The sequence below is a fragment of the Taudactylus pleione genome, unplaced genomic scaffold (assembly GCF_031769625.1).
Source record: "Taudactylus pleione unplaced genomic scaffold, aTauple2 ptg000397bl, whole genome shotgun sequence".
NCBI classification, from domain to species: Eukaryota; Metazoa; Chordata; class Amphibia; order Anura; family Myobatrachidae; genus Taudactylus; species Taudactylus pleione.
Window position 1 is genome coordinate 2,928,303 of NW_028284799.1, and position 21,839 is coordinate 2,950,141.

A 21,839-nucleotide genomic window follows, 5' to 3' on the forward strand; every position below is an offset into this window, starting at 1 on the left:
TGCAATTGAATTAGTACATTTTAGCAACCATGCTTGATTCTAGGTTTAAGTTGTATGTAATGTCTTTCTTTCCAACTAACACCAATCTAAAGAGATGCAAAGAGCTCCTGGCAAGCAAGTTGTCAGCTCAAGTGGCACATGACACAATGGCATCTCCTAAGTCATCTTCTCCTGCAAATGCTGCTGCCATGAAATTATTTTTCCCAAGAGACCCTATGGTGGTGATGATGATGACTCAACTCAGTGCAACAAAGTAAAACATTATGATATCTGGTCAGACTTAAAATAATTGCCAACAATTACTGACACATCTACTGTACATCAATAGAATGTACATCAATAGAATCAATCTGGTACATCAATAAAATGTAGGAGGATTACTTTTATGGTAATGTGGCTGTGTATGGCAGCTACTGGAATGTTAGAATACATATATACATATGCATATACTTCTTGTTCCTAGTGCAATACATATTCTTAGTCTAGCGACTAATTTTCCCAAAACTAAAATATAAAATTTGTGATGGAGTTTAAAAATGTAAAAAATAAACTATATATATATAAACCTTGGAATGTGCTGTTGAAAAATTCTGTTGTGACTGTTAGATGCTGATTAATGGATGATGTGCCATCAGGACGCTGGTAATGGTAATACATTGCACCTCTAACATTGCTCATTTCTCACATCCCTTAGGGGTGCACCCTAAAATTAGAAATGTTGCTCTACCATAGTTCTATATGATATATTCAGTGGCATGTTCTGAGTTGATTTGGCCCCACCATCCTAAGATGCTCTTTTCTCTTCCCTTACCATTTGGCAGGCCAAATGGTAAAAGCAGAGCGGAGAGCAATGTGGGACCACTACAGCCATTGCAAGGCAATTCTAATGTAATTTTTATCTAAACCAAAATTTGTTTTGGGTGGAGTTCTTCTGCAAGTATTTTAAGACCTTTACTGTAAATACATTGTACTTATAGTGCAATGCATGACTATAAAGTCTAATAAAATACACATGTTAAAAAAGTTACACTTTCTGACTATGTCTCTGACACACCCGCAACTATTTCACCACTTTTAAAATCTGTTAGATCTCTCACATTGCTTTAGAAACTCCCAAATTAAAATGTTGTTTGAATTAGTATTGCAATTAATATATAACACATGTCAAATCCTTTTCAAATGCAATTCTCTTTTAAATACAAGTTCCTTTTTAAATGTTTCAATTTGAAATATATTTTTACATTCATAGGTATGCCTTAATTTCACTCCCTACTGTTATCATATTCAGGTCGTATCTATAATAGGTGCAGGGTGTGCAGTGCACCCGGGCCCCTTGGTCCAGTGGCACCAACACTGCACATATTGCACCTATTATTAATACTTACCTCTCCGGAGTTCTGCATCGTCGCTGCAGCAACAGGGCAAATCACCCGAAAATGGTGTTGCCGCCATTTTCCCTGAGATTTGCAAATATGCAGTAGACTCTAGCACAATGTCAGAAGTATTGCCCCACAGAGAAGAGGGGGCCTGCATGGAGTAGAAAGCACACAGACCCCCTCCTCTCTTAAACCGCCCCAATATTTAGGGCACAGTATATACTATATGTATGTTGATGTATTTTTATGTTCCACGTTATGTTCCTTCATGTATTCTTTAAATCTACAACAGGATTGTAAATTTGAAAAATTAAGATTTTGAAGAAATTCCATATCTTATGAACCCTAAAAGTAGAAAACCGCAGAAAATAATGCTGTTTTGTGACATCACATGCCTACTATACAATCGTGAAAATGTAGGGATCTGCGGTTTGCACTGGCCAATGAAGCAGTGAGGCTGGTCGAGGTTACTACTTGCAAAATGCTAATTAGCCAAATAAATGCACTATAAATAAAAATTTTATTACAGCATGTCAACAAAAAACACTAATGTAAGCAAAACAGTAACAATTATAGATAAAATAAGACAATGCTATGTGCATGGTCTATGAGTACAAACATAACATAACATGGCAGATATGCGTGGAAGCAGTAAGTCATAAAATGGAGAATTACAGTAATCAACCTCATCAATGAAAGCAAGGGTGCAAGTTTAGTTTGGGATTATTGAAATAAGATAAATTGGTGCAGTGGTTCTCTCTTTTTGGGGGGGTGTTAACAACCTTTTTCTCATCATAGAAATACTTTAACAAGTGAATATTGTGTAATGACTATTTTTCATTTGCAGTTCTGTAGGAACGCTTCAAATGCAAAAAAGGACCACACATAATATGGAAATCCATGATGTTCCCTCATCCTTGTATTCATTTAAACCACAAATGGGGTTAAACAGGGAAAAAGTTTACTATTCTATTTTCCTGGAATGTCCAGGAGACTTTTATATCCATTCTACTTCTGCAGTAAAGTGGGCAGGTTGGGGTCGTGATGATGCAGTACATTGAACCACACCCTTGCATTTGCTTTTAGGACCCTTCCTCCCCTTTCCAGGATCTCCCTGACCGGAGTCCTACAAAGTCAACAGCTAAGAAAGAGGATGAAGGGTCAGAATGCTTATATGGAGGGGTCTCCAAAGTCTGTGAATGAGGAATGCATTTTAGAAACATAGAATGTGACGGCCAATAAGAAGCACTTGGCCCATCTAAGTCTGCCTGACGGAGGCACACCTGTATAAATCACAGGCTTTACGGGTCTGCACACATTGCGGTTTTTGAAATGACCCTCTGTGTTTTCATTTTGATCCAGCAAACACACAAGTGCTTAGTTTTTACCATATGCATCACTAGTATCCAGAACACATCATGAGAGCTGGAAACAGAATAGGAGGTCTGCTAAGATAATATTATTATTATATGGGCCATTACAAAATGTATGTTTGTAAAATGAATAACAAATTTCCCTTTTCCCGTCTTGATTGGTGATATAACAGAAACCTATTCTAATCTCTGTGGATTTTTTTTCTTAATAATCCAGATATTTTTTCAGTGGTAGAATTAAGAACAAGAGGAACTTGTTCTCGGACTGTAAGTTGAAACACATGAAAAAACTAATGAACTTCATATTGATTTCCAAGACATCTCTGTTTCAGGAACTAATGAAACTGCAGAGTAGAGATGTTTGGTCTTATTACATGTAATGTTACATACAGCACCTGCATACCACAAACCCTGTAAAACAGTCTACATGATGGTGTTATAATTGCTTGGGAAAGGGTAACCTAATGTTACACGTATTAGACTGCAGGAGTAGCCAGACACTCCTATGGGTACCATCTAAAGCTATGTAATTAAACATAACATATAACCTCCCTTCCCAACCTCACATCCACTCACCGGCCAAATGCTGCCGCTTTTAATTAGGTAATACATGTAAAATATGCCCCTTCCTGTCACATTATACCATCAAGGTCTTGGGGGCTTATTTATTAATATCCAGCAATGAGTCTACTTTTCTATCAAACATTCCTGTGTAAAATGCAAATGTAAGTGTTTTGCTTAGGAACTGACTTGTACACTTGGCATGACTTGACTTGAGGTACAGAGAATGATTCTTTTAAGGAAACAGTTTTGTGTAAAGTTCTTCCTGGCATTTTATTATAGATGACTGCATACATAGAAACACAGAGGCGTTTCAGTATTTCTAACAACAAAGAACCTCTAACTGTACAACAGGATTTCCTCTGTGACCTTCTGTGTCCACTTTCACAGAGGGAAGCCATAGATACTGCAGTATACATGGAGAATTTACACATATGCACTGGAGCACGATGAGCCACACACACACATATGTCCTCATTTTTGTGTGGGGGTGTCACACACCCATATTTTTTCTATTTTGAAAGCCCACTATGCTGTTGTACCCTATGGCATGGTATCTTTATACCCTTTCTCAGGAGAGAGTAAATCACATTGCTTTTTCAGGTGTCTTGTATATTGGCAGGGCCGGCTCTGCCATTAGGCAGCTTTAGTCAGCTGCCTAGGGCGCTGGAATCTTGGGGGCGCCACTGAGTCATAGTTGCACTTAATGCATGCGGCGGCTGTGGAACTTATAAAACTCTGCATCCCTGAGGAGTTGGGAAGTTGGTATTGGTGGGTGGGGGCGCAGTCAGGGGCGCCGAGAGGGGGGGGCCGGTACAAATTACCCAGGCCCACGCTTGCTGGAGGGGCCCGGCACCGCTCCCCCTCCTACATTACAGCAGCCCAGCACACACTGCTGTGTGCTGGGCTGCACTGGGAGACTGCTTGCGGCTGCTAAGAAGCAGCCACAGCTGTCTCCTATGCCTGTGGGGGGAGCGATCAATCTGATTGTGCCCCCCACTGGTTATGAGCCGGGCCGAGGGGGCTCAGAGCGCCCCCCTCGTCAGCGATGCGGTGCCGTAAAACTTGTTGTTTTTTTTCTCGGAGGGGGCGTGACCGCACCTCCCGTGATTTGGCCACGTCCTCTTTTACAAAGGCCCGCAGCGTCTCTTGGCGGGCCTGGGCGCAGTAGGCTGAAGTTTTGCCTAAGGTGCTGAGAATCCTTGTACCAGCCCTGTATATTGGTATATTTTAGACATAATTTTTATATTGTTCACCAGCAAAAAGTCTATGACTTAACAGAAATGTAATTGAAAACCAGTTAGACCCAATTATGATCTTGTTTGAAAGTGTAATATATGTGAAGACATCAATTAATGTGATATACATGGCAGAATTATCCTATGGGTCTATGATAGAACACAATCTAAAAAGTGTTAACTGTATTGTGGTTAACAATGTGTTACTATCTCGTATAATATATCTATGTAATAATTCTCTTGAACAACAAAAAATATGTAATTACATCAGCGCCTGGCACTAACATACAGTTCATGCAGGCCGCTGCTGATGAGCTGATCCCCATGAAGGTGGATGCTGTTGTGGTTGGGAAGTTTGAAAGTTGTGAGCTGCATGTGAAGGCAGAAGATGGTGGTATAAAAAGGAGGCGGTGGCATAGAAAGGAGGTGACGATATAGAAACTGGGAAGCAGAGACAGGAGCCGGTGAGGGAAATACACAAACAAACACACGAGAGGGAAGAAAGAGAGAGAGAAAGATTAAATCAATCCATATACTAAAAAACTAAAAATACACCAAGGCAATGCCAGGTGCCACTACTAGTATATCACATACAGCGAGGAGATAACGGCTTTCGGCAGGACCATGAAGTAAACCAGTTATCTACATACAAGGGGCTAAGCTGTGTGGATGTGTGGCATAATATCACACATCCATTGTTTTTATTCACCCCATACAGAACCTCTTGAATGCCAGAGGCAGGAGGTGGCATGCCACACCTAAAGGGAACACCTCCAGGACTTGTTATCCAGACTTGGGTCTGGATGCAGCAAACATTTCTGTCTACCAAATTTGGATGTCTTGTATTGTTTGCACAGGCCTTGTATACTATTTCAGAATATAGGATAGCACTATACCTTTATGCTAAGCTTAATTCAACTCTCTCTCTGTTGCTCTTTTCCTACTTTGTTTATATTCTTTCAGTTGTGATTGTTTTGGTTTTCATTTATTGGGCTCTATTTATTAACATTATTTTTACTAAAATAAAGTGAAAAAGGGTGTTTTCACACCCTTTTCACATTATTTTAGTTTCACCTGTATTTATTACAGGGCAATTGGAGTAGAATTAGTAAAATTCTACTCCAACCCCCAGTATCACTTATTTTTAGTAAAGCAGATTGCATTTCCCATAATTGTAAAGGGAAATGTGATCTGTGTGCAAGTTACTAAAAATAAAGTGTAAAAAAATACCGGGGGAAGCCCTGTGATAATAACGCCACCTGGAGGTGGCGTTATCCAGGGTCTCCCCCGGTTACCGGGCTCCCACTCTGCTCTAACGGGGAGAGCAGAGGCGGGAGCCGGTACCAGTAATCAGCTGTGTGGTCTAAAGAGACCGCAAGCTGATTGCTGTAAAAAAAAGAAAAAAAAAATTAAACATTTTTTTTTTCACTTACCTGAATCCAGGGACCGGTGATCGGGCCTCCGGTGATGGCTCCTCTCCGGTCAGCTGGTCTCCCACAGTGCACTGGGGCCCGGTCATCAGGTGATCGGGCCCCAGTGCAGTATGGGAGATCACCTGATCGGGAAGCCCGGAGAAGACCACCGGAGGCCAGGAGGATGCAGGTAAGTGTAATAAAGGGAGGGGGGGTCGCGGGGGTCCGCGATCGCGGGGGGCGGGGCTTAGTGCCAGGTGCGGGACTTAGCGTCAGTGGGGGGGTTAGTAGCGGTGGTCGGTCGGCGCATGCGCGTGCTCTTAGTCGCGGTATTTTCCGAAAATACCGCGACTAGAGTGCGGATGGGATCCGCAGGGACAGAGCTTTATCGCAAGCTCTGTCCCTGCAAGGGATTTATAGTAAATCCCTGTGATATTACCTGAATTCGCAATGCGAATTCACTTGGTAATATCACACTACAATCCGCATTCAATATGCGGATTGTAGTAAATAGAGCCCATTGTGTTTTAAGTGATTATAATTGATGCTGATGCTGTACTGGTGTGTTTAAAATAGAAATTGTCCAAAATAAAATGAACGCACAGTGACCACATGTGAACCATCTATCACTTAGGAAGTGTTAAACCAACAATACTGAATATTTGATGACATTTCTGCAAATTGTGAAATGTGTGTTTGATGATTTTTTTCTCTAAAAACAGAGAGAAATTCAAAATACAAGAGTCTCTTTTTTAAGGTAATATATTATCGCTTAAAAGGTAGAGGTGGGCTAGTGAAAACTATAGGAACAGACTTTTAAGAAAAATGTTTGAACACCCAACTCACAAAAGTTTGTGAAGAAAACTTCAAATATATGTTGACCTTTTTAAATATAAATATATAATGCCCACAGGGCATGTACTTATTATTGTTGCTTAGAGGCACAGTAAGGTAGAGTGTACCCAACTTTTCATGGCCTCAGGAGGCCAGTGCTGCACAGGAGGTAAGGATACCTTGCCCGCCCCAACTACTATAATCATCAGATTAACATCAGCTAAATGTAATTTGTTATAGTGCAAAAGCTATACATACTGAACAATTTAAATTCAATGACAATGGCCTTCAAAAATATTTATTTCAATGATAATCACATTTACCATAATATAACTAATATATTACCACGTCATATCATTTGAAAGTGCATGCCAAAAGTATGTTTAATGAAGAAAGATTTAGAAAAAATGATGTACTGATATACTCACATATATTTTCATGCAGAGCTATTCTGCCACTATGCAAATAAACATAACTGTCTCAATGACTTGCTATTGATGTGTATGACATTCTCCAACTCTTATCATATGGTTATCATATTGTGTAAGGGGTTTTTTATTCCACTTTTCCCAATGTCCACTTTTTAATTTCTTCTTGCTTGATTCAGAGTTATGCGCTACCCCGATGTTTACGGAGTTGAGCGACCAGTAAACCGAGCCTGCATCTAAGTCGCAATGCGCATGCATCAAGGACCATTACCGCTTGCAGTGACTATTTTTTCGCTATGTGACTGACAGTCAGTGAGCATTTAGGGGAGGTAATGTGGAGTGGCATGTGGCAACTGTTTCTGGGGCATGTCTTACCCGGAATCGGTATGAATCCCGACATCAGCATCCCAGCAGCAGTGGAAATCCCGAACGTCCTCAGGTAAGTATTAGCTAAGCTAATTCTACCCCCAAACCCTCCCTTAGGGGTGCCTAACCCTAACCTCCCCCCCAGTACCTAACCCATCCCCCCTCTAAGTGCCTAAACCTAACCCCCCCTTCCCCGCTGCCTAAACCTAAGTCACCCGGGGGGGGTGCCTAACCCTAACCTCCCCCCGAGGGTGCCTAACCCTAACCCCCCTTCCCCTAGTCTAAACCTAAGCTCCCGGGGGATGCCTAACCCTAAGCCTAAAAGCGGGCTATTCGCGCTCGGCGTCCCTTCGATCGGGATGCCGGGCGTCGGTCTCCCGGCGTATGTCTAATGACAGGCGTCAGCATGTCGAAGCTTGTCTTTAGACCCTTGCCGGGATATGACAGTTGGGAAGCCGGCTGTCGGGATTAGGTCCGCCGGCTTCCCGACTGAATACCGTCTTACCCTGTGACCCCATATGCAAGGAATATGGCTCCAGCATCTCAATTCTCATGGCCATTCTGCGGGACCATAGACTCACTCAGGACTGCAACAATCTAATGATCTGCGACAGATTCTGCATCTTTGTATGCTGATGCTGCAACATTTATGCAGATACATACATTTGTAAAGCCACACATGGATATCTCAGTACGTCTACCCGCAGCTGCGTCATTTGCATTATTAGCATAGCAGCTGCGTACACATTTCCAGCTGCGCCAGCATTAGCATACAACTCTGAATCAGGCCCTATATATCTGGGGATCAATCAGTGTGGTCTTAAAATGACCACACACTGAAATTGCAATTATTGGCCTACTGTCTTTCCCATTCTGAAATACAAAAACCTGTAAAATGATTGTCAAAATATTTAAGAAATAAAATGTTAAGCATTAGAGAAGAATAGGGCAATTAAAAAAGTTCAGAGAGACCTGGACAAAAGAAAGACAACTTTAGACATGGCATGTAAGGCGAGCAGTTGCTGACTAAATGCTAATTAGTCTCTCACACACCCTGGATGTGACCAGTGTTCAGTGTAATGTATAAGTAGAGTATTAAGGGTATAAGTAGAGTATTAGGGGTAAATTTACTAAGAATCGTGTCCTGCCCGTGTCTGTCCGTTTTTTAGCATGGGTAGGAAAGATCAGAATCAGGAGGGTTTTTTAAAAATAAATTTGGGAATTTACCAAGCTCCCATCAGGATCGTGTTTCCCGATGTTGTATGTGAATATTCCTACCCATGTTTAATCCTCCCGAACAAGCAGCCTGCACATATCACTGAGATACGAGCAGGTTGCTTGTGTGTGTGTGTAACTAAATGGTTTATTTAAAAATAAATTACGTGCCCCCCTCCCCCCGAGCATAACCAGCCTGGTCTCCTGAGCCAGTCCTCGTTCTAAAATATGGGGAAAAATGTGTAGGGTTCCCCCGTATTTTAATAACCAGCACTGGGCTCCCAGAAACAATCCTGGCTTTAAAAATAGGAAAAAATTGTGTGGGGTTTCCCCTATTTTTATAAAACCAGCACCAGACTCAAATCTAGCCGGGGTGTAATGCCACAGCCAAGGGACCCTTTCCCCGGCTAAAGCATTAACATCCCAAGCTAGTCAGCACAAGCCGGGGATCTCAGGGGAGGTGTGGGCCCCCCCAATGAGGGCCCCCCTCTTCCGAGCCCCCCAGCTTTACACTGAAGCCCGGGGCTCATCCCTGCACTCATACTTACCTTCTACCAGATGTTCACATCCCTCTTCTCCAGTAGAATTCCCACAGGTTACCTGTGAAAAAAAAAATCTAATACTCATCTACCTCCTGGCAAAGCTTCGATCCCCTTCTCTTGTAGGCTCCATGGGACTTGGCAAAAAAAATGAGTACCCGATCCATATCGGACATGTAGAGATGTATGTGTTAACATGTTCAGTCGATCTGCAGATATATCTATGAGGTGTGTATACACCTTTAAAACATCAAAAATAAAAATAATGAACCGATAAGAACTACTACTCTGCAGATACAAAAGAAAAAACTTCAGTTGTGTATTGTATCCTCTCTGGGGTTTTGTAGATTCAGATCAGGAACCCTGGGATCAACTTTGTATGTGAGAGAGTAGTGAAAACCTCAAGGCCTTGTTATCAGACCACTACTAGAAGGATATGTATGAGATGAGTGCTTGTGAACGAACATATAATGTGTATATATATATATATATATATATATATATATATATATTATATATATATAGCCTGCAGGAAAATACTAGATAGAGTGCCAGAAGCACAATGGGTATAGTCTCTTGAGGATACAAGAAGCGTTTATACACAGGTAGCTGGTGTTAGAGTCAGTATGCACTAGAATGCAGGACACTGGAAGTAGAGACAGATGCAAATGCACTTTGTAAGCACAGGACACTGAAAACTGAGTCAGATGCAGAAACTTGAACAGAGCTGGAAGCTACTGCAGTCAGGAAACTGTTCTCAGGGAGAAGAGCAGTGGCGTAACTACTGCCCCCGCAGTGGCTTGGAGGCGCTGGGTAGCTTGGGGGTGACGGGGGCAGTAGTTACGCAACTCAGTGGCGGAACTCCCGTAACTACGGAGGGCACAGGGGGTGTGGTCGCACCCCCTGCACCCTCCATCTTCCGGGAGCCTGCTGGTAACAGAGTGTTACCAGCGGGCGCCTGGCTCCCATTCAAATCCCCGTCTTCCGGGTCCCGCAGGGCACTATGGGACTGACGTCATGATGTCACTCCCATAGTGCCGAGGAGCGGACGCCGGGGACGGAGCTCAGGAGTGAGCTCCGTCTTCCGGGTGCCGCAGAGCACTATGGGAGTGACGTCATGACGTCACTCCCATAGTGCCGAGGAGCGGATGCCGGGGTATGGACGGAAGCAGCACCGGAGCGGGGATAAAGGTAAGTGTTTTTTTTTTTTATCTTTGCATGTGTTTGTGTGCGCGGGGGGGGAGCAACTACAGAGGGCTCACTACTGGGGGCAACTACAGAGGGCTCACTACTAGGGGCAACTACAGGGGGCTCACTACTGGGGGCAACTACAGGGGGCTCACTATTGGGATCAACTAGGTGCAACTACAGGGGGCTCACTACTGAGTGCAACTACTGGGGGCTCACTACAGGGGCCTCACTACAGGGGCCTCACTACAGGGGGCAACTACTGGGGGCAACTACTGGGGGCAACTACTGGGGGCAACTACTGGGCACAACTACAGGGGGCACAACTACAGGGGGCACAACTACAAGTGGCACTGCATATGGGCACAACTACAGGGGCACTACTTTAATGGGCACAACTACAGGGAGCCCTGCATAATGGGCACTACTACAGGGGACATTGCATAAGGGGCACTATTACAGGGGGCATTGCATAAGGGGCACTAGTATAGGGGACATTGCATTTTGGGGCACAACTACAGGGGGCACTGTATAAGGGGCACTAACTTGATACACACAGTTTACAGTTATAAACTATGTTCCCAATAATCTGGTTCTACACGGACATAAAAACTGTGCAACCTGTCTTGAGCTGAGGTGACAGACTGGCAGGAGCAGAGAGGAGGGTTGGTGAAGTAGATCTGTCAGGGTGGGATGTTATGGGCATTACTGTTTGGCATAATGTGTATTTGGCATTACTGTGTGCACAATGTGCTATTAGGGGCATTACTGTGTGGCATAATGTGTAAGGGGCATTACTGTGTGGCATAATGTGTTGTATGTGGCATTACTGTGTAGCATAATGTGTTGTATGTGGCAATACTGTGTGGCATAATGTGAAATAGGGGCATTACAGCATGGCAAAAATTTGTTATAAGGGCTTTACTGTATGTCATTATGTGTTATACGTGGCATTATTGTGTGGCATGTGTAAGGGGCATTGCTGTGTGGCATAAAGTGTTGTAAGGGGCATTCCGGTGTGGCATAATGTGTTGTAAGGGGCATTCCGGTGTGGCACACTGTCTTACAAGTGGCATTACTTAGTGTGTCATAATGTGTAAGGCACGTTGCTGTATCATGTAACCACACACCTTAAACGTCATCTTTGGGGGTGTTTGATCTTTGGGAGCGGGGGGGCGCCTGAAACTTTTTTGGCATGGGGGAGCAAAATTTATAGTTACGCCACTGGAAAAGAGAGTTGTTCTGGCAAGGAGCTGGACACAGGAGATTATATAATAGGGCACTCCCAATGCCTGTTGGCCGAGCAAGTCATGCAAGTGCAGCTGCTGGAATCAGGTTGGCAGATCGTAGTCATGTGGACTAATCCAAGAGGACCACACTCATGCTACGCTGCCTCAGGAACTAATAGCATGGTAAACGCCAAGTACACAGCAGTAGTGCCAGCACAGGTCTCAGGAATGCAAGATGCAGCCAGGGATGACAAGGAGGGCAGTGACGTGACACCCCCAGACCCGGTAACTGAGGCCTGATTTCTGTCATGTTTGGCATATCTACTATTTGAAAGAGTTCCGATATTAATATTTGAATAGCGCACATTCTTTGTTATAAGGATGCTAATATCGCACTTTAGATGTACTGTAATGGTGTTACTGTTTCTATTGAATGTATCCAGGCACTAGACTTTATCCAAATTGAACTTAATTGCTGGAAACATGGAGTCACATTTATGGCAGTAGAGGTGTACTACACAGCATGTAATTGCAACACCCGTCTGACAAGTCCAAGAAAACGTCATAAAATGCTAATTAAAAATATGAAATACAAATGAACAACAAAGACAATTAAAGATTTTGTCACAACTGAGAAAAAAGGAAGAGTAATAAATATAACGAGTTCTGGCAAATCATTAAACACAAACTCACATAATAACTAATGCAAAAATATCTAGCCTCCCTAAATCATGTCTAGTGTATTCCTGCCAGCACATCCTTTATGCCAAACCAATTCTCACACATGCTTACATGACACAATATAAATCTGACAATTACTGTACATAGCTTTGTAACCAAGTATGGCTATAGTAAATAAAGACAGAGTGGCTGAAAGACAGACAGGCAGCAAGCATAGGTAACAATAATAAAAATAATTTTAGGAAGCACTGTTAACCAGACAAATAAAATTAAGTATACAATCATAAACAATTATTACTATTAATGAAATGTATTTAGCCAAGGCTTAAATATATAAAATTACACAAATAATAATCTGATTGGCAGCATAACAGCAATTATTAACATCTACTTATCAATAAACCATGATCACGTCATTAAGATAACCACTTACAATAAACATCAATGGGTTATGGCAGGTTAGTGTACTTGCAGATGAAAAGATAGTATCAAGCATATATCCTTAAATTCATAAGGTCCACATTGGATGGCTTATTAGGTTTAAGCAGTCCAGAGAGATAGATAAAATGTTAGGATTGTTAGTTTGTTCAGGTTAATTACCTGAATCCCAATGAGCTTTTATTGAACTGTGCATGTCCAACTTTAGGACATATAATTTAAATTAGCCAGTTTCGGCCATGGTGGGAGTCAAACCCAAGACCTCAGTGTTGTGAGATAGTAATGCTAACCATTACACCATCCGTGCTGTACTATGCAGTAAGCAGATAGAAAACACATGCCTGTGGGAGGGTAGTTTGATCAGTATGCTATGCTCTCTATTAGTTATCCTCCAGTTTATAAAGCAGCAGAAGGGATGAGAGGTGTAGAAGCCTGCATGGACGGGAGCAGAGTGCAGCTCGACTTGGAAGGCAAGTTGGTCTCCCAGAGAAGCCCCACCAGCATATTCTACACGTCACATCTCTCCTGCTGTGCGAGCACGTAAGCAGCACTTTGAATGAGAGAGAGAACTGAAACCACATTTCTAAGTACATTGGAACTGATTTAGAGTTGTACATGCAGCTGCTGTGCTAAAATTCTAGCGCCGCAGAAGGCGTCTTATTGTGTAAACAGACGCCTCATGCCAGCTTTTGTGATCCGTTGCTGTTGTGTCCAAAGGATCCAGCATCGGATAACATTGCGTGAACATCGGTCATTTGAGTAACCTTCAGGTTACGCAGGATGGACGGTGTTTTCACGCAACTGAAGCCAGTGAAGCTGCATACAAGGGCACAGCACCTGGCTTTAGCCCGTCTAGAACACGGGGCCAACATGCCAACCATTCTGGTACTCTGCATGACGCAGCCCCCACTGTGGCTCCTGTCAATCAGGCTGCATCGTCTGGGCACTGCGAGCAAGTTCACAGATGGAGATCTGCATATACACAGTACAGATCCCGCACATGCGCAGATCTCCAAACATCAGAGTTGTACGCAAACCATTGAGTTTATTATTACCAGTTAATCAGTTATTTATATTGCGCACACATATTCCGCAGCGCTTTACAGAGAATATTTGTCCATTCACATCAGTCCCTGCCCCAGTGGAGTTTACAATCTATGAAGCTGATTCAGACCCGCTCGCTAGGATGCGAACACTCATAGCTGACCGATAGTTGCAATCTGCGCATGCATCGCAATGCACGTGCGCAAAACATTGCAAAAGATCAGAATGCGTTCGCTCGTTGTGCATAGACAGCCCAGCGGAATGAGTGACAGGAGAAGCCGTTTGTGGGTGGTGACAGGGGCAGTCCACTGGAAACGTGGTAGTGGAGGTGCGAACGCAGGCGTGCCTGAGTGTTTCAACGCCATTTTAGAGGCGTGCATAATTAAAGGCAGCAGCATAGTACACGTCACTTGGTGGGATTTCACTCTGAAGTGATCGCAGTGCTTGCGGCAGGGTAAAGTCAACCTCGAACGCTGAGATCGCATCCGATGGTGCACGATATACCAATGTTTGCATGCACTTCCAGGAGATGACGTGCGCAAGTGGGTGTCTTATGAATGGCTGGTGAGCGTCTACATACATAAAGTGATTGCATGCCAAAACATAGTGGGCGTACTAATGCCTTGCCATGCGATCGCCTGCCTTGCTGGGCGTGCGCTGGATTTCAGGCTGTGAGCGAACGCATCTAGCGAGCGGGTCTGAATGAGCTCCTATATTCCCTACCACATGCTCACACACTTACGCACTATGGTTAATTTTGTTGGGACCCAATTAACCTACCAGTATATTTTTGGAGTTTGCATACTCTGAATCAGCCCCACAGTGTACAAGGCACTATGTAGTAAAACAAAAACAAACAAAAACATGGCATCATTACACAAAAAAGCGTCCTGACCAGCAGGTTGGGAAGGACACAATACATGGTAAACTACATTGTTTTTCTTTTCGTACTGTAGGTTATCAAATAAGCTCTGTTTGCTCAGCAAATGCTGAATGGTGATAATAAAGACTAGAAATTAAACTGTTAAATACAAACAATCATAACCTGATTATGTGAATGCTTACAGAAACAAAACCATCTCGGGAGAACGTACAAATCAAAGAGTGGTATCATAGGGTCTTTAGTGTCATGTAAAGCAAGCTTCTTTACAACAATAGTGAAGCACAACATACATAAGTGCCTATACCATCTTTTAACCTCTTGTGAGGAGGTCAGTTTATTAGATCTATGGAAATAAATGAGATTATTTATCTATATAATTGAACATTACAGAGATGGATTACATTGGGATTATACAGCCAAACGGAGTCCAGGGGATGCAAAACGCAGTCAGCAGAGTAAATAACACAAAAGTGTCTGTGCCTCATTACTAGGGTATTGCTGTCCAGCAATACAGTTTCCAAACATTTATAGTAGTGAACTTCATACCAATAAAATAAATATGCGCAATAAAAAATGTTCTGCTGAATGTAAACACAAATGATCATTAAGGTTATATAGCAACACAAAAAAAGAATTTGCAGAATTTACGTATAGCACACAAGGGGGTTTTAAAGATACCCATCTATGGCTCATGTATAAGCAGGCTTTATTTTCAATAAAATCTTCAATGACAATTGCCTAGTTTGGAGTGTAAAACAATACAGAAAACATCGCATGATGCTGTGGTGGGCAAACATAACATAATGCTCCATTTCATCCACTCTGCATATAGTGTCCTCCTCTATGGGTTCCCAATGGCTCCATTTTGCACAGAAAATGGGGGACACAAGAGAATAGATGACCAGTATGCACATATGGGGTAAGGGCTGTGTTCAACTTATAACATTGTTTTTATATTGACTACGCACATAAATGACCCCAGCACAAACCATTTACTTGAAAACTATACAATTAAGTTATGAATTTCACGTGTTTTGCTGAAGCAGAAAAAGTCATATTACAGAGCAATTACTGACATGCCAATGGATCACAATAGAACACGGGAGCTTTGCTATACAACGGAACACAACAGAACATGGGAGCTTTGCTATACAACGGAACACAACAGAACATGGGAGCTTTCCTATACACGGAACCCAACAGAACATGGAAGCTTTGCTATACAACGGAACACAACAGAACATGGGAGCTTTGATATACAACATAACACAACAGAACATGGGAGCTTTGCTATACAACAGAACATGGGAGCTTTGCTATACAACAGAACACAACAGAACATGGGAACTTTGCTATACAACGGAACAGAGTAGAACATAGGAGCTTTGCAATACAACTGAGCACAACAGAATAGAATAGAACATGGGAGCTTTGCTATACAACGGAACACAACAGAACAGAACATAGGAGCTTTGCTATACAACGGAACACAACAGAACATGGGAGCTTTGCTATACAACGGAACACAACAGAACATGGGAGCTTTGCTATACAACGGAACACAACAGAACATGGGAGCTTTGCTATACAACGGAACACAGCAGAACATGGGAGCTTTGCTATACAATGGAACACAACAGAACATGGGAATATTGATTTCAAAGAGAATTGTTGGACCTCATATCACACCTCTTTTTTGTACCTGTTCCTGATACCACCACATCTCGGTTTGGGGACTCAGACATGGCATCTGCCAGCCGTTCACGAAGACCCTCATCAGTACTTTCAATAGAAGAGATATGGCGTAACCCAAAGCTTTCTGGCCAGCTCCCACACACTTCCAGCAGGGTCACACTGCGATCATAGGCACCTGTAACAAATAAAACAAAGTTATATACTTGTCCTATTTCACATTGTTAGCTCTATTATTAAAACGATTTAAAACAAAAATGCTGGTTAAACAGAGCATCCATCTTTAGACAACTCTCATTCATTATAAGCAACCCGCACATAGAAAATAGAGAGGGTCCCTCTGAGAACTCAGGGGGTCATTCAGACCCACTTGCGAGCGGCAGTACACTCGCAAGTGGGTCGATGGTCCCCACTGCGCATGCGCACGACGGAGGGAGCTCCGTCGTGCGCATGCGCGAGACCCGACGAGCGAAGGACTTTCCATTGATCCGGGTCTTGCACCAAAGGGGGCGTTCCCATGGGAACGCCTACCGTCTGACTAGTGATGTCAGTGGGAGTGATTTTGGCTCTGATAGAGCCAAAATCACTCCTGGCCTTGCGGCTGGGAAACCCAACCGCAGGGTTTCCCTCGCAATTCCGATGGTCGCGATGGTCAAGACCATCGCGACCATCTTTTTGCACGCTCGTATATGCTTTGGGTGGTGACCCACAGCTATACGAGCGTCCAGGAGGACGCTCCATATTAATGGAGGAGGGCCCTGATTCAGAGCGAGCACTCTGGTCAGAGCGTCCGGCTCTGAATCAGGGCCTCAGTCTGCTAAACAAAGTTGGATCACAGATCATACCACAGCCTGCTGTTTCTTAAATATAAGTACTATATTCTATTCATAGGTCTATGACTAGAGTCCACCAACACCATGAACATGTTATATTAAGGAGAAGTTAATTATAACCCCATTTATGTCATCATTTTAGCTTTATGTGAAATTTACTGTACCAAATCTGTACAGACCTGGTATGTTATCTTGGTTTAAAAAATTGAAAAGAATGGATGGAAATGAATTAATACAATATAGTAATTCTGTCCTAGACTTAAAAAATCATGACTTCTTAACAGTCACAAAGATCACATCTTCCAGAATAAGTATAATCCAGTACAAAAATGGTTAGAGAGAGATATTGGGCGGGTTGTACTAAGCATCGCATCCACAATGCGGTACATTCCGCCTCTTATCAGGTACATAGCAGGGTTAATTACCCCGGTATGTACTTAGAAATGCAATTAGAAATGCGATTAAAATAGCAAAGGACAGCTCTCCCGATGAGAGCTGTACTTGCGATAGCCTCGGATAGAGGGACTTCTGGGTTTAACACCCAGAAGTCTCTCTGGCGTCTTTCTGGGCATGCTCAGAAGGACGCACACGCTGCAGGGGGAGCTGGGAGGGATCCCATTGGATCCCTCTCAGTGGGCGTCCCGATAAGAGGCTCATAGGCTTCTGAAGATGGCGTTACCCACCAGGACGGTGCTTAGTACATATGGGAAATGCAGTAAAAACCCAGAAAATGCTGTTTTATTACATTTTTCAGTTTAGTACATCCCGTCCTTAAACCTCATAGAAAAATTAGAATCTCTGCACAGCCTCTCAGTAATTATCAAGTGTATCATATAGAAGTCTAATGCAACATAATCCACCTATGCTGTCATTTTATACTATATGACTTATTTATATTCCACAGATATATTATTTAGAAGGACAATATTCACTTTTGTGGGGACTCCCAATAATGAATTGCTTTTCATTACTAAGAAATGACAAACCAAATTGATAGAGGGCTTAGAGTTATCTTTCTGTTATCAGGTCTTATCACTGATAATTAAGAATACTATATAAATAGCATGTTTTCTCCGCCAAACAGCTTGGCCTAGTATATGGCTGTCATAAGGCAGAATGGCAGATGATCAAGTATCAGAGCCACCATCAGTTTGGATACTGAGACAGAGGGGTAGATTTATCATTGATGGTGGTGGTGCCCCATAAACTCTAATTTCTTATCGCCACATATTGCCATTAGAAGAAATTACTTTTTGGAGGTATTTAATAAAAACCTCCCTCCAGAGCAGCTATCACTTTCCAACCAGCTCTGACAATGCTTAGAGAAAAATATTGCGATGCAGTGGTGGGGAGAAGCAATGAGGCTGCCGGGAAGAGATCAGAAGATCCCTCTCTGGCGATGTTTTCCCCATAGGGTTAAGGCCATCTGCAGTCAATATTTTCAAATTTGGTAAATAAGCCGAGACAGAGAACATGGGGACTGTGTTCTGCACAAGATATCATCCTGTATTAGGTATTTCTCAAATAGACATGATACTTATATTTTGGGGAGGAATGTTCTTAATAAATAGACCCCATAGGTTTTCAATGCAATAAAAAACATACCTTAATCTATATCCACTTATTAGTATAGAATATGTTTGTTTGCCATTATAAATATTTTAGAAAACAATGCAATAAAGCCAGGTTACAAATTTAGTGTAAAAATTTCAAATAAATGTATCTTGCTACTGTACTGGATTCTTTAAGTGCCTACATATAGGTCTTCTAACCAACCAGCAATAATATTTATATGGAATTATACAATACATCCTATTTCATTCCAGAAAATGCTAAAATCTTGCATTTAAAACATAAAAGGATATAGCATCACTATTTGCTGTAAAGGCATAAACGGTGCAAAAAAGGTTTATATTTATAAATGATAAACAACTGTCTTCAGACCATTAACAAAGTTACTGGAGGCAATAACTAGGATAAAATATTTTGGCTGTTTTAGAAAGCACTAACAGAGCCATTTATATACAACTTGTATGTTTAGAAAGTAATATTAATTATATACCATGCAGTTCTTTACAGTAAAATACAGTAGTGACAGAAATCAACATGAATTCCATCAAAGTCAGGTCTGCTTCTACTCATTACATTTGCACTAGTAAGAACTACACTCTGATGTTACCATGTTATTTGTCAGAGTAAACAATAAGTGCTAAATAGACTTACAAATTGGCTGCCTCCCTCCAAAGATGAAATACTAAAAGCTATCTGGCTATGTTAATCTGTTGAAGAGACACATTTGTCAAATGCCGTGTGTTAATAAGACAACTCAGAGGTTATTTTTATCCAGCCATATATGTTCAACATTTGCTCACTAGTTTTCTGTATGGAGTGATACTGTAATGCTACTTAACTCACTGTGTTGAAATTATTACACCAATTATCAATAGAAAATAATTAAAAAATCTCTGGCTTGGATAGACGGGAGTAAGTTTTGCTGGAGATCTTCTCCTCTGATGACTTGTGCCCTGGACACCTAGGGCCTGATTCAGACCCACTCGCAAGCGGCTGTCCGCTCGCAAGTGGGTCGATGTTGTGCACTGCGCATGCGCATGACGGCGGGAGCTCCGTCGTGCGCATGCGCCAGACGCGACGAGCGAAGGAAAGTCCTTCGCTCGTTGTGTCTGATCAAAGGGGGCGTGCTGTCGATGTTGATTGACAGCACGCCCCCTTTGGTGGGCGTGCCTCCCTGACGGGGGCGTTCCCAAGGGAACGCCTACCGTCAGAAGCCGGCCCACTGACATCACTAGTGATGTCAGTGGGAGTGATTTTGGCTCTGATAGAGCCAAAATCACTCCGGGCCTTGCGGTTGAAAAACTCAACCGCAGGCTCCGGCTCACAGTGGCGATGGTCGCGATGGTCAAGACCATCGCGGCCATCAAACTGCACGCTCGTATAGGCTGTGGGTGGTGACCCACAGCTATACGAGCGTCCAGGAGGCCCTCATTCAGAGCGTGCGCTCTGCTCAGAGCGTGCGCTTTGCTCAGAGCGTACGGCTCTGAATGAGGGCCCTTGTTCTTAATCCCAAAATCTATGAATATTTCCATCTCAACCAGGTGAAAATATTAATCAAACCCGTTTGAGAAACTTTGTCTTTCTCTGCTCTTGCAGAGAGACATCCTTCTCAACAGCATTGGGGCCTGGGCCATAAGAGAAGGAAGCCAACTGTGAAATTAAGAGCACTAGAGTAGCCTCTATCACTATCTACCATGATTAAGGAACATTTGTACCAAGACTATAATAGATGGCACCTTACCCCTAATAAACATGCTAAACTGTATCATATTAACTCATCTACCTGCTGTTGTGGCTGTGATCAAACAGAAACAGGACCACATCTGATGATCCTGCCCATAGATATCCTCCTTTTTAGATAAAGTCAGGGTTCTATTCGCTTCTCCTGTGTCCTGTCTAAAAGAATCTATGGTCCACCTCCAATGCTACCCTCTCCAAGATGCAGATCACCACTTGGCAAAATTATCTTTACCCATCCTAGTCACAGCCTGGTGACTAATAGCTAAATCTTGAAAACAAAGTGAGCCTCTCTCTTCACTAAAATCCTACATACAGTTGATTGCTCATATGGAAAAGATTACTTACTACCTATAAGATAAAGATGTCAAATTCCTAGAGATTCAAAGAGATGTGGGCTCTCTGTAAACTAATCTCTTGTCCCATAGCTAAATCCACTTCGTTATGGCATATGCTTTCAACTTTGTTCAAATATATGGAAAACTAATAGTAAGGTGTATAAAGAAATCAGTAAAAGCATGCAGTCATGTATCAATACAATAAGTCACCACTAGCGAGTAGCAGGATACTATCATACCTCTGCTTTATCATGTGAAAGAAGAACCAGCGTTATACGTTCACATAACCCATATAGCAAATTATTACTTAGTTACTAGGTAAGCAATCACCATTTGCATAAACTAGCTCTTACAAAATGGATTAAACTTTTGTGCCCCAGACTACCAATGGAATAATACTTTGTCAGAAACAATTAGACCTATTTTTGTCAATTACAGTGAAGCCCATATTACTTGAGCTTTACAGGGGTTACAAGAAAATCTTTTGGTGGCCACTTGTAGCCTCCATGGCATTTGTTACCCATCACTCTTTAAGTCACTAGATTCTAGTGTAATGATTAAATTATTTCATTTGTTTAGAACCTGTTGCTGCACAGATGCCTCAATAAACTATAACTAGTTTAAAAGTCCCATTTACACCAAGTGAAATATGTATTTTATTTATTTTATCATTGGTATAGAAGACAGCTGTGTGGACAGAGTCATATTGAAAAGAAAAAACACTAACTTTTTTTCAGATGAAATAAAGCACACAATAAAAACATACATGTTTAAGTTATCAATAACTTAGTAAATATATTTTCAAGCTTTACTTCCAGGGGGTGGCATCATCTTGCTAAAGAGCGTTAAGAACCTCTATAGC

General features: G+C 42.3%; 1 protein-coding gene across 5 annotated transcripts in view; it reads right to left on the bottom strand.

Annotated features, from left to right (window-relative positions):
* BCAS3 (BCAS3 microtubule associated cell migration factor) overlaps positions 1–21,839 on the bottom strand; it is a 1,455,708-nt gene that overhangs the window by 86,114 nt on the left and 1,347,755 nt on the right. For 3 of the 5 annotated variants that reach the window (XM_088446353.1, XM_088446352.1, XM_088446357.1), the window contains one exon: positions 16,508–16,675. In XM_088446353.1, the coding sequence (XP_088302479.1) occupies positions 16,508–16,675 (168 nt within the window). Of the gene's footprint in view, positions 1–16,494; positions 16,676–21,839 lie in introns of all 5 variants that reach the window. The other 2 variants (XM_088446354.1, XM_088446355.1) reach the window with 1 other exon arrangement.